The following is a 14,585-nucleotide window of genomic DNA, read 5'->3' as shown; positions in this document are numbered from 1 at the left end:
AATAAAAATAAAAGTAGATTTTTTTATACCTTTATAACACATGAAGAATTTGTTCTCAAAAATGAAATCATGTACTTTAAATACCTTACATACGGAATATATTAGCTTATATATTTGACGCTGCATCTAAAAATACTCCTTATAAAATCGAAAGCAAATAATGAGCATTTTTAATACTATTACTTAATATATTATACTTAAAAATTATAAATATTTATTTATCAAAGAAATTTTATTAATCCCTGGGTTTTTCCCCCATTTAAAAAATCGTTGACTTTGGCAAATCCTGTTGCCCTATTTTTAACAGCAATAATTTTGCATATTAATATTTAAAACTTAACCTTTTGATAATGAATGTTTTCTGTAAGTTAAAGTAAATAAATAACTTCTAGAAAAAATCTATTATAAGAAATTATAGTTCAAAAATGATACTTATAATACTTAAATAAAAATAAATTAAAAATGCCTAATTCATTTTCATTATTTAAAAAGTAAAGTATATTTAACTTTCAATGCAAAGATTATAATAAGTAATGCATATTTTATGTATTTTTTTTTTTAGGTGAAACTGTTGATTAACATTTATTTTTATAATATTTAAATTTAAAGTGGTGAAATAAAATTTAGAACATGGTTAACATTTTTTATGTAAAAGTAATCACGACAAAAATTATAAGTTATGATCAAATCAATTATTTTCATTACTTAAAATCTATTTAAGAGTGAAAGTGATTTTTTTGTATAAATATTAAAAAAAATTTATGGCTTAGCAATCCAGGTTTTTTTTAAAGATATAATAATTTTTACTCACTCTTATTATTTGTTGAATTTTATTGAAAATGGTTTTATTAAAAAAAAAAATAATAAATGTTTTAAAAAAGTGCTCCAACTATAGTTTTAAAGGCTTAGGTACGAGTACATTATCATTATCAAAAAGTTTTATGAATAGTGAAATTTTATATTTTTAAAATATTTGTAAATTTTTTGATAATTTTAAACTTTGTATAAAATTTCGGTATGTATAGTATATAATGTATTTAAAATATTTTTTTTGCTTATTTTAATTACAGCAAGAATTGCATTTTTATGTCCTGTAATAAAATATTTTATTTCGATATATTGTAATTCATTAAAACAATGAATTTTCTGCAGTTTTGTATTTTTTATGTGTAAATTTCTTGCTTGTTGATTTTCGTTTTAATTTGGCATTTGTTTGGATAATAATTTTCTATTACTATTATTATGCATAATAAATTTAAAAAATTTTTAACATAATTTTATACTTTTGTACTATTAAGGGTGCTCAACTGTTTTTTTTTATAATGTATTTCTTAATTTAAAAATCTGATTTGTGTGTATAGTTTATGAATAAAATTTGATTAAAATAGATTTGATCTTTTTTTCAATATTTATATATGGATAAATGAATGAAATCGTAAGTTATTAATAAACAAAAAATTATAAAATTAAGTAAAAAAAATTTAATTACATTTGCTAACTTTTGAGATAATATCAGTAGAATTAGTCATTTGATCTAATAGTTTTTCCATCTTTACTGCATTGCTTGATGTAGAGTGACAATGCTACTGAAAAATTACAAAAATTAATAAATTTTTTTTTATCTTGCTTCATGAATGAATATTTAAGTCTTGTCATGAAACTTTATACATTAATATCTGCAATTTCACATACTTTTTCTGATTTTTTTAATAACTAATAGATATTTGTATTTATTCCAAACAATTATTTTATTAAAAAACAAGTATAATTTTCAGGTAAACTTTATTTAGGAACTGAAAAGTAATAACAGAATAAAATTCAACAATAAAACAGTGTATTTAAGTCGCACATCACAGAAAAAGCTCAACAAAGTTCAACTTTCTATTTTTTTTACAATATTAAGGCACAGTTTTATTTTAATAGCTTTTTAATTTAATTTGTTCAAACAAGTTCTTGCACTAACAATACTAATACATCACATATATAATCACAATATTTCAAGTATTTAATCCTATATCTATCGGAAGAAGTGATACCCTTTTGTAGTATAAATTCATAATCAAATTATTGAACTAAACATTAACTCTAGGTACAGTATAGTCTTGATTGTTAGAGTTTTCCTTAAGTCTAAGCTAGTGAAAAAAAATCTATCTTGTTCCTAAATAATGTACCCACAACAATTACAAATGGTTTTAATTGTTCATTGAGTCTTATTTCAATTGCTCATCCTCGAATCCAGTTGCAGAAATCTCCTTTTTTAAAGAAACCTTGTACATATACTTGCTAGGTAAAGGGCTGTACAAGCTTAATACAGAAGATCAAGGACTGCTCAACATCTAAAAAAAGTATTGTTGTCAAAGGTTGCTACAATTTCTTCAAAAAGCCACGAAATAAGAGGAAACCATTATAGGAGCTTTAAAAAAAATTGTGAAGAGCGTTTTGTAGTGTCGTGGAAAGAAATAACTATTAGCAAATCTTGGGATAAAATGTAAAAAAATACAGTGGTGATGAAGACTATTTGCCTCTGCTCATCCAAATAAAAAAAAATTTAGGTTACAAAAACACTGTCATGACAGTGATAGACGATAGGCTAAATAGTGAAAAATAATTCAAATTTACAGATGCTCTAAAAATGAGATTCCATGCAACGAAAGAGTCATAACCAGGGTCTCGCTGCTGTAGAGTCTGCAATGCAATACGAGTAACTCCACCCGACAATATTCAACTTCAACAATGGTACAATACTGCTGCATGAAAAAGCAGCTGTGTGTTTAAAAAACATTAAACATTAGAAAATTATTTTAGAGTATAATTTACCTAATGTTTGTTCTAATATAAAGTAAAATTTCTTTAAATATAATATATTTTGAATTAAATTCTGAATTTTTAAAATTTTTTTTTGAAAGTTCAAAGTAGGCTCGGTTTTGTCAACCTCCAATTATCGAGACTCTACTGTATAGAGCTAGTCCAGTAGCTCGCAGCATTGATACTCATGAGTGCCACTCTTCAGTCCTGGGGTCTGAAATCAGTTTTGAGAAAAATCACTGGAATAAATTCTATGAATATCTGCCACTCCTATGTTTTTAAATTAAATTTTTCTGTTAAAAATAAAAAAGTATTTCATTTTAATGAAAGCATTATTTTTCACAATTATTACGAAATAACCAAATAATGATGTCACACTACGTCAATCTTATTTTTAAAGTATGATGACAAATGGGATTGATTGAACTTTCACATCTGTTTGGGTAAACAAAATTTGTATTATAGTTGAATCTTAATCTTGCCTTGATTTTGCATCCCCCTTAACATATTATGTTAACCTAAGTTAAATTAAGATTCTTTTTTAAAAATAAAAAAAAATATGGTGCTTGGACCAAAAATAAATAATGCTGGAGGTAAAAATAAAAAAAGATATGAATGATTTCAGGAAAAAGTTGTGATTTATTATCCAGTGAAAGGCGTAAAAAGATGTAAGGTTAGCTGTTATTTTTGTTTTGTTTACTGCAAAAAATAAATTAATAAAATAAAGAAAAATATTTATTTTGAAGAAAAAATAACCAATTGATTGATTTAACCAATTGATTGGCGTCGGTGAGCTATAAATTTCTGAAAATTCCAGTAAACAATGCAAAACTGCATCAATTGGACAAAAAATAACTTCAGCCTTGAAACTTTTTTGTAGTGGCACCCATGGGTACTATTTAATTAATTTTAGCTTTTCTAAAACTGATCAGAACTGCCATACTATTTGCTAGTTTAATTAAAACTATTGTTCCATAAGAAACATCATTTGAAAAGTTAAAAAACATTCTAATACCTAATTCAAAGTCAAATCAGAACTAATTTCTACATTAGTAATAAATATATATTCTTAAACTTAAAAAATAATCGTGATTGCAATTATTAGATATAGGATTAAATATATCAATGATATAACTACAATATAACAATTTGGCCCATTTTTCTTCTGATTTTTAACCCTTTCTGATGACGTGTAAAAGGATATCACACAATGCATTGAAATTCATATTATAATTTTGTGCAATACATATGTTTTTTTAATCATTACTAAATATAAACCTTGAAATAGACTTTAGTACAACATTTTGAGAATAGATATGAACATATTCTGTATTCACAACAGAAACATAGCTGCCAACTTTTCTGTTTTTCTCCCAAAGATTTTTTTACTTAAAAGGGAGAGCAGAGTTAGTGCTTTGATATTTTATTTTTGATTTAGTAAATTTCATTTAAAATGGATCTTTATAAAATTATATCTTATCAACTTAAACATATATACGCAAAAGGTTTGACATTTATTAAACACAGATTTAGGTTCTGACAGATTTTCTTGGCTTAAAGTTATCAAAGCAATTTTTATTTTACTACCATTCGGAAAAAATATTTCTAAAAGAGGGTAAATGTTGGAAGCTATGTAGTAATGAATTGAAATTGATAAAAACTGACATTGTTTAAAATTATACTTGATACATAATAAATATGTGGGCAGATAAAATATCAGGCTAATGTAAAAAAAAAAATTTATAAAATTAAAACTTGAGGTTAAAAAAATTAAAAACAATACTTATAAAAGTGAAAAAAACCTATCTTGTTGCTTCAAAAAATATTGCAAAAAACTTAAAAAGATTGCGGCTTTAAATAAACAATAATCAGAAAGGGTTGAATAACTTAAAAGTAAAATCATACAATTTCAAACTTGTATAATTTTCTTTTTACAATTTCTTCGTATACTCAAAAATACTGTTCATTTTCTTTTGATCTACATCACAGCTTAAGAATGTAATTAAATTCCATTTTTAAAACAAGTATATTAAGGAAACAATTTAATTGTGAAATTAAAATAAGTTGGTATATGCAAAAGATGACATATTTTTACATAATCATAAATAATAATAACAAATATTGTTTCTCCTTTGATCATTAAAAAAAAAAAAGAATTTTCCAGTTAATGTGTGTAAACTCTGGGTTACGTCATGCAAGTTTTCTGAGAATTTAATTAATTACATGAAAATAATACATTCTATTATGAGTAATTAAAAAACAACATAGTATTCTTAATAAGAAAGGAAATATTTTATGGAGGGAAAAGGTAAAAACATTTAAGTTTTGAGATAATAAGCAAAGCTGATTTGATATAATTCATTAATTTTTAAATAATGCATAGATAATGAATTACGTCATAAATAATTAAATATATGAAACATTTTAAAAAGACATTTATAGGTTAATTTAAAAACTTGACGTAGTTGGATGTGACACTAGCAGTTAGCAAATTGAGAAAGTTCAAACAATTACAAGAGAATAGAATAAAATCAAAGATCGAAAAATATTGGTGTGCACTCCCATTAAGATGAAAAAAGAAAGAAAAAAATCCATAGAGAAATATTTTTGACAGAATATTGAAAGAAAGTGTAGCCATTAAAGCTTATACAATAGAGAAGAAAATTTTAAAATTAATTTAAAACATATTATAATCAGATTTCAATTATCACAACCCATAAGCAACCACAAGTTATAAAATTACCATATGACTCAGGAATCATTTTTAATGTTTAGGAATTTAATTCTTTGATCACATCTAAAAATTAAAAATGCAGAATTTCTTTATAGCAAATACCCCAAAATAATACTGCCAATTATATCTAGAAGATTATTAAACAACAAAAGTTAAAATGTCATGTGAATCCTCTTTTAGCACAATGCATATTTTATAATACTAGCTAATATTCTCCATTACTGGGGTAGCATTTAAAATACTTTGATCATCGCTAAAAGAGTTATAGGATTTTTTTCTATTATAACTAAAAAATAGAATACTTGATATCAAAATCAATCAAATATTTTAAACTATATAAATCATATACAGGGGTCTGTCTAAGCTAAATTTACTACCGTTTAGCAGTACCTATACAAATTCAACTTTAGGAAAAATGGTAGTTTCACAAAATACTTTTTTCTTAAAATTTTATTTTTGTGTCTCGTAAGAAACGTTAAATCCATATTTTTGTGTTGATTTTTTAATATAATTTTTAATTTTCACAAAATAGGTACCTTTCAGAAAAACCTAGACAGACCCCTGATATAATTTATCTTTTATGCAGTGTACATTGAGGAATAAATCACATAAATTTAAGAGAACAAATAGATCAATATAATAAAATTTATAAACATTTAACACACAATAGCCATTTATTTCTCGTTAATAGTTGCCAATAAAAAAAATTAAATTCTGCGAGAAGTTTTTGAAGCACGAACAGTAATTAAAATTAATTCATAAGTCAATACAACTTTTAAATTAATTTCAATGGAACTATATATATATATATATAATCTGTACAGTATGAGTAATGGTAAACTTCTTTAACAATGACAATCTAATCACATAACATTATAAATTAATGCACTTAAAATCATTGATCTAAGAAAATTATAAGCAGTTTTTGTTCAAATTTTAAAAATATTGTTCATATACAAAGTTATGCAAACATAAAACAGAACATTTTTAAAAAAAAATTAATACAATAAAACAACCCAGAGTGATTTAAGGAAACAAGCTTTATTCTATCGATTTGATTTAGAAAAGATTATAAAAGCTTTCTTCTTTAAAAAGAGACATTTATTTATTTACAGAAAAACTGCTATGTTGTATAAAAACAGAATTTTACAGAAGGGATAAATTTAATATTTCACACATTTAATAGTTTATCTCATTTATTATCTATCAATAATTAAATAGGAGCACACTGTCATGTTTTCTTGGTAAAATCAACCACTAAAACAGTTATATTGTCTGATGAGCCACTTTTAAATGCCTGCCTCGTCAGAGCTCTAGCTGCTCGGCAAATATCTCTTTTACATTCTTTTTTCACATAATCAACTGATTCTTCATTACTGAAAGCATCCCACAAGCCATCAGTAGCAAGTATCATGAACTGTGGTTTTAAATCTTGCAGATCAAAATTTAAAATATCTGGTCTAGCAATGACTAAATTTCTATCTTTAAGAGGGAAGTCACCCAAAGCCCGAGATGTAGCAAGAATTCCTGCAACACGCCATACTCCATGGAATGAGATAAACCCACCAGCAGAATGTATTCGACGTCTTTCTTTCAACTAAATATAAAAGAAAGAAAAATAATAATATATATAAATAAAATTTATCATTAAATCAGATAAAGTAACTGTTTATCTAACATTTTTAGACATGTTCTTATTTAACTTAAAATATTACAATAGTTAATGATAGAAAAAATAGAAAATTATCAAAAATTATTCAAGATTTTACATGTGACAATTGCTTATGCATTCAGTTTTATTCGTTTGTATATTATAGTAACAAAAATCATAATAGAATACTGTGACATAGGCATACCCCATTGCAGTTTAAAGTGAAAAAAAAGGATGGTAAATGTAGAACTTCATATGTGACAGCAACAAAACATTTGGAGCCAGGGTGATGAGAGATTGTGAACTATAAACTTTGTAGTCAATTAGGTTGTAGCTGTTCTATTCAAATTTTTTAGATTATTTTGTCAGATATGGCTTCAATTGGCATTGAAATAAGAAAAATGCAATAGTTGACTTTCACATTCTTCTCTGATTATTTGACATGTAATATTAAAATTAAATGAGTTTATGGATTTTAACTTTAAAACTTTTTAAGAATAAATAATTTTTCTACTATATTAAATAAAAGAACCGTGTAAACAGTGGAAAATTTAAACACATTTCCAAAAGTACCCGTTTGAATTGACAAACAGAAACAATTATTTAACAAACTTTTGATCACCTATTTCTTATTTTGTCACTATTACTTTTGAAAGGTATTTTTTTTCTTCCAAGATGATGACCGGAAAACTATAATTTATAAAGTATTTATAAATTATAATTTACTAAACTTAACTTCATCAGTAGAAATTACAGCTGTCACTTCATTGTTATGCTCAGATTTAATTGCACCCATGCTCAGATTTTATTGCAAGGATTTTCTTTTAATAAAACAAAAAAAAAATAATAATTCAGATTTTTTTGAGGAGAGAAGGTATTGAAAAAAGTAAAAACACCCTTTAGTTTTTTAAAATAAAAAAATAACTCACTTGATCTGGTTTATGATCAAAAGATAAAGGAATAGCATTCCCTTTGCTATCACAAATAACTCCTCTTGAATCTCCAACATTTGCAACAATCAACTGGTTCTTATATAAAATTGCTACCAAAGCTGTTGTACCTAAGAGGAAAAAAATCAACCTTTTTAATTTATTACTCAGATTTGAAATAACATATTAAACAGAAAACATTTACAGGTAACTGTACCACATATTGATATATTGAATGTAGATTACAAAAAAATGAAAACAAATCAATAGATCAAAACCAACAAATGAAATCTGTTTCTTAAAACAATTTCATTTAAATATGTATGAGAATTAAATTATCATCTCATAATTAATAAATTTACATTAAATTGTAGAAATTGCACAATAAATATTTTATTTTTGATTGATTTTCTTTCATTTTTCATTATATCCAAGAAGCTTAATGGAATAATGAAACAAAATGATATTTAATAATTTACTCTATAAACTTTTAATCATAAAGAAGCTTTTCAAAAAAAATTTACTGGAATTTTTTGGCTGAATTTGGAAAAATCTCTCTAAAAAATTTAAACTTATTGATTTTAAAATATATTTTAAATTTCTTCCAGAACTATACTGTATGAAATTTTAATTAAGCAAACTTCGTTCATTGGGAACACAGAAGTTTCTTTGGTTTCTTCATAGTTCAGAATGGATCAAAATTAAAAATATTTGTTCACATTGTGAACACAAAATTTCTTTGGTTTTAAAATACATTTCACCAAATCAACATTAATCAAGGCTAGAAAAAAGAAAGAAAATTAGTTTATATTTGATATGCCTACTTTGAATTTCTATGTAGTTTTACTAACAAACAATCATCAATTTTAACTATAAGGGATTCAAGTTTAAAATGGGAAGAAAAAAAAAAGAATAAATAAAAGAGAAAGTTAATATTCATATTATTACAGAAGTTTTTCAATTATTACTATTTCTTCAATATTTACTGATTTAATAATTACTGATTACTTAATTTTTACAATAAATTGCTTCTTTTGTGTCCAGAAAAACTATTTAAACATATATAGAGCCATAAGAAATGAGTAGTTATATATAATTAGGATTCACGCCAGTATGGCAACAATTGTCGCCAAACATTCTCATTTCCACAAAATGTGCTAAAATCATGCATATAAACAACAAATTTGTCGGTTTTAAATATGTTTGGAATTTACATAACAGTAACAAAAAATATTTTTTTGGAACAAATGCCATGTATTTATAAAATTTATTGTATTAATTATGTTGTTTTATGCATGGTGTGGAATTCAAATATGTAGTATTCAAATGGAATAACAGAAAAACAAATAACTATACAAAAAAAATTTAAATTTAAACGGAGAAATTTCAAATTTACATGTTGTGCTTAATGATTCATGTACTGATATTATAATTGGTTTATAATTATATTTAGAAATAATTTTATAATTTTTAGATAATTTATTTCAAATGTGATATTTTGTCAGTTCTTACTTTCTGTTTTCCTCATTTATTTATTTATTTGGTCTCAGCATTCTAATCTCTATGCTGAATCTATTTACTAATATTATTTTAGCTTTTTTACACATAATTTTAATAAATTCTAATCTTCAATATTTATGAGCTAATGAACCTTGAGAGAGTTCTATGTTACTCTGAGCTTAAGAGTGTTGTAAAAGGCAATAAATAACTTTTGATGGGTACCATAACATGAATTATGTAATTGTACAGTTCGATTTTTATCCCTCAAGTTTACCATAATAAGTTTTTGGATCACAAAATGAATGCCTAAGTGGTCCTAGTGGACGACTAAATTTCCATTGCTGGGGTGAACCCTACATATAAATAATTACTTTCAAAATAGAATTCAATAATAAGCTATTGCAAATAATTTCTTTAATCAAACTCAAAAAATGTCCTTTTTTTCCTTTCAAATATTTTTAAATATTATATTATATTTTATTTCAAATATTCATAAAAAGGTACAAAACAAAATGTTCAGGGAATTTGATATTGTGACGGGGTGACATTCTATCGACCTTGTTGTTTAATGTATGCCTTGAAAAAGTTATGCGTAGCACAGCATCAAATAGAGGAGGTACTACTTTTAATGGAACGAAACAAGTTCTTGCTTTTGCCGATGATGTAATATTGATAGCAAGAAATAAAAATGCACTTGTTGACCCTTTTAAAGACTTAACCAAAGAAGCTAGTCTTTTTGGTTTAGAAATAAATATCGATAAGACCAAATACATGTTAATGGATTCCAAGGGAATGGATATAGACACAGAACTACAAATTAATGAAATGACAAAATTTGAAAGAGTTAGGGAATTTAAGTACAGTGGTACCTCGAAATACGAGTGCCCTAACATACGAGTTATTTGAGATACGAGCTGTCGAACGAGCGAAGTTTTGTTTTGAGATACGAGGGACATTTGAGATACGAGGAACGGTCATGCAAGCCCTTCTCGTCCTCTACAATGCTCCTGCTCACCCACCGAACCTCGAACATGACATACTCGAGGAGTTCAAGTTTATAAAGGTTTTCTATCTACCACCTAACACCATTCCTATCCTGCAGCCCATGGATCAGCAGGTGACTTCTAATTTTAAAAAGCTGTAAACTAAGCACCTGTTCCGGCTCTGCTTTGAGGTGACAGAGAACACAAACCTCACCCTTCGAGAGTACTGGAAGAACCACCTTAACACCGTGATATGCCTCAGAATTATTGATCAGGCCTGTCTGAGTTATAACGAGGACCTTGACCTGTGCATGAAAGAATCTGTAGCCGAAAATTGTGCTGTCGCCTGGGTCGGTAGCTTCGAATTATTCGAACCCGAAGTGCCAGTGGAGGAGGAAATTGTGTCTCTGGGGAAATCTATGGACCTGGTGATGGGTGAGAGGGACGTAAACGAGCTCGCCGAGGAGCACTCTCAGGAACTGACGACCGAGCAATTGCAAGTTACAGTCGCAGCAGCATTCGGGAGTTCTACAAGAAATTGGTTTCAAGGAAGAGCTAGAGGTGGAGGAGGTTATTTCTAAAAGTGATATAAAAGAGTCCTTGGGAATGTGGAAGAGAATTTCACAGTTCGTGGAAAAGAAACACCCCGAAAAAGTTGCAATTGGTCGTACATCGGAGATATTTAAGACACTTGCCTAACTCATTTCTGCACCATTCTGAAAAGGAGGAAGAAACAAACCTCCTTGGACAGTTTTTTTTTTCTTAATCCGGTTAAAAAAGCAAAGACCAGTGAAGTGAAAAGCAGTGACTAAAATTAAGCAGGCAGTAGCATTTAAGTTGTGTGTAAGTTGCATTTAAGTGACCAAATATGTATGTACACTTTATAAAACTAGTTTTTTTGCTTTACATTCTCATTTTATAATGCTTTTACACAATATTTGTCATTTATAAATGTTTTTTTTATTTTTATTCAGAAACACGTAACAAAAACAATTGGGGGTAGCATTTTTGGGGCTGGAACGGATTAATGGCATTTCAATTAATTTCAATGGGGAAAATTGCTTTGAGATACGAGCAAATTGAGATACGAGCAAATTGACATACGAGCAAGGTTACGGAAGGAATTAAACTCGTATCTCGAGGTATCACTGAACTTGGGTTCTGTTGTCCCTGAAAACAATGATATTATGCCAGAGATTAAGCAAAGACTAAATGCTGGAAATTGCAGTTATTTTGCACTTAAGAGATTGCTAAAAGTAATAACAAGGAAAACAAAGCTTTAGGTTTATAAAACTATAATCAGACCAACCGTTATTTATGGATCAAAGACATGGATTCCAACCCAGAAACAAGAAAAAATGCTGATTAACTGGGAAAGAAAAATTCTTAGAACTATTTTTGAACCTGTCAGAGAGGGTGATCTGTGGAGAAGTTGATACAATTTTGAAATTGCAAGACTATTTAAAGAAAAAGATATAATCAATTATATAAAAGCAAAACGAATTCAATGGCTAGGACACCTTGAGAGAATGGAGGAAAACAGAGGCACTAAGATATTTCAAGGGGCAGTGCCAGGGCCAAAGGAAAAGAGGAAGTCCGACCAAGAGATGGTTAGACGAGGTGGAAAAAGACCTACAGACTCCATAAGTCCGAAACTGGAAACAAAGAGTTAGAGACAGGTGACTTTGGAAGAAAATTGTTAGTGAGACCATGGTCAAACATGGACTGTAATGCCTGTGAGTTAGTTAATATTCATAAAAAATCAATGAAGTCACTGTAAAATAAAAGAAAAAAATAATTACAAATGTATACAAAATTTATTACACATGCTGTGTTACCTGCAACATCTTTAGCGGCTTTAACTTTAGCAAGTAGCTCTACATCTATTTCTAAAATACGATCTGTTAAAATTCGAGCAAATTCACTGGTTAATTTGTCTTCTGGTTTATTCTGTACAACTTCTTGAAGTTTTTTTAATAATTCTTTAAACAGATGCTTTTCAACAAATTCCGAAGCAAACTAAAACACAATAAAATATTTAAGTATTCATACAAACAAATTTTTGCAAAACATTGGTTTAAAAAATTTATTACTTGTAATTTACACTATAAACATTTTTGTTTATGAACAAATAAAAAAATTATAGTTTAACAACTAACATTTCAAAAATTATAATACAGTATACTTTCAATATTGCCCCTTAGCCGTGTCTTAAGATATCATGGAATCTGCAACATTAGATAAAATTCGTGTGTATGTAGCCTCGATTTCTCATAACATTACTAATTGAATATTAAAATAAAAGCTTTTACCAGACATCACATATTATTACTAATTTAGTGACTATAATTAATAATCACATGAATTAAAATACAGAGTAAGAGTAACATATTAAATAAATGAAATCAAAATTAATAATTATTAAGTAAAATATGAAAAGCCATCTCATTTAAAACAAATAACTTAAAAAAATTGTTTGATTGTTTCATATGTTTATCAAAGCATACACTTAATAATAATGACTTAAACGAATCTCCACGATACCCTCGCATCAATTAAAGCAAATAATGCTTAGCACAAAATTAAAGCTGGTTTAGAACTGCTGTCATAAAAGAACCAGCAAAAAAATTATAGTAACACCGACCACTGTATTTATTCATGTAAAAAGGTTTGGCATGCTAATATGTGTTACGAAATAGCGTAACTCTTCATAATTGTAAATATTTTACTGTTTTTCTTTATTTTTTTGTTAAATTTCACATTAATAACTCTAATTTTCCTTTAAATATAAAATTCAAAGGAAGATCTCTTCATTCTTACGAGGACCAAAATAATAGCCAAATTTGTATACTTCCTCCAGAGAAACTAAAAACAATATCTCAAAAGTGGACCACCTCAATCGTTTAACTTGTAGTCATCTTTCAAGCAAACCATTACACACTTATTTTTAAAAAATTTTGACTGTTCAAAAATCTAATGATGTCTTTGCGATTGTAGTTAGTTGAGTACCAATACCAAAATATGCTCTGAGAATGGATCTGTGAGAGTATGTACAGACTTAATACCTTTAAGTTTCTCAAAAGATCCAGTGATTAAATTTTTACTCCTGTATACAATTTGCTCAAATTAAAAATAATCTATAAGTTTTTAATCATGGCAACTATTATATGATAAAATTTTCGTAAATGATTGCAATATTCAGCGATTGGCAGATAGTTGAAGATGTTTACCTCTCCTCCATGGCCATCAAAGATACCATAAAGAGATATTCCACTTTCATTATCAATTATAACACTAAATCTATCTTCCATTTTGGCTCTTCGTCCTTTAATCGCATAAACAAAGCAATTGTCTTTTGAATATTCCCATGAATGTTTACTTTTTCTTGAACCAAAAAGAAAGCCTCTAAGTCTCACAGGGTATAGTTTATACAGAATCCTACGCAAAAATTCGAATGAATGATAGAAGACTACAACGGTTGTAATTACAGCAAATATGGTAAGAAATATTTCAAATTTCGATGTCCTATTATAACCAGGTCCTGAGAATATTTTCGACACATATGTGAACGGGAAACTCCAAAATACACTTGATAATATTCTAAGATTTTTTAATATCGCTTCATAAAAAACAACATTTTCCGAATCATCCTCCATGACTTAAACAGATTGATGTTAAATTATTAAAAAATATATCATTGTTTTCACAAATCGCACATTACATGAAATTACAGAGTAAGATGATAATTAGAATTAAGAAATAAGACCGAAAATAAAACACAAAAATAACAAGAAGTAAACCAGCGGTTACCGTGATAATAGAAACTAAATTTAATTTAGAAGCTCAACCCTTTGAGAATAAACGAATCTAACGGAGTGGGAAAAAATGGAATTTTTCTGTACGAAGGTGTAAAGATACATGTTTTAAAACTGATTAAACTGTTTCACCCTATGTACAGTGCATGCGTTTTTAATGTATGATTT

At 27.1% G+C, this 14,585-nt stretch overlaps 1 protein-coding gene across 1 annotated transcript; it reads right to left on the bottom strand.

Moving 5' to 3' along the window:
- Window positions 1-3,350: 3,350 nt before the first annotated feature.
- LOC107442826 (protein phosphatase 1L) lies at window positions 3,351-14,404 on the bottom strand. Its single transcript, XM_016056483.5, has 4 exons — window positions 13,833-14,404; window positions 12,441-12,621; window positions 8,120-8,250; window positions 3,351-7,136 (listed from the first exon to the last, which is right to left on the bottom strand). The coding sequence occupies exons 1-4, from the start codon at window positions 14,256-14,258 to the stop codon at window positions 6,771-6,773; spliced, it is 1,104 nt and encodes a 367-aa protein (XP_015911969.1). The 5' UTR covers window positions 14,259-14,404; the 3' UTR covers window positions 3,351-6,770.
- Between the last annotated feature and the right edge of the window lie 181 nt (window positions 14,405-14,585).

Source organism: Parasteatoda tepidariorum, chromosome 2, assembly GCF_982258835.1.
Source record: "Parasteatoda tepidariorum strain Cologne lab strain chromosome 2, Ptep-v5.0, whole genome shotgun sequence".
Taxonomy (NCBI): domain Eukaryota; kingdom Metazoa; phylum Arthropoda; class Arachnida; order Araneae; family Theridiidae; genus Parasteatoda; species Parasteatoda tepidariorum.
This window is presented reverse-complemented; position numbering and strand designations above follow the sequence as displayed.

What these genes read in the sequence shown, in the direction of transcription:
- LOC107442826 (XM_016056483.5), bottom strand. Translation starts at nt 14,258, where the DNA reads ATGGAGGATGATTCGGAAAATGTTGTTTTTTATGAAGCGATATTAAAA. An exon ending in TTGATGGCCATGGAGGAGAG is followed by an intron (nt 12,622 to 13,832) that starts GTAAACATCTTC and finishes ATTGTGTTTTAG; the next exon opens with TTTGCTTCGGAATTTGTTGA. An exon ending in TTGATCATAAACCAGATCAA is followed by an intron (nt 7,137 to 8,119) that starts GTGAGTTATTTT and finishes TTTTATATTTAG; the next exon opens with TTGAAAGAAAGACGTCGAAT.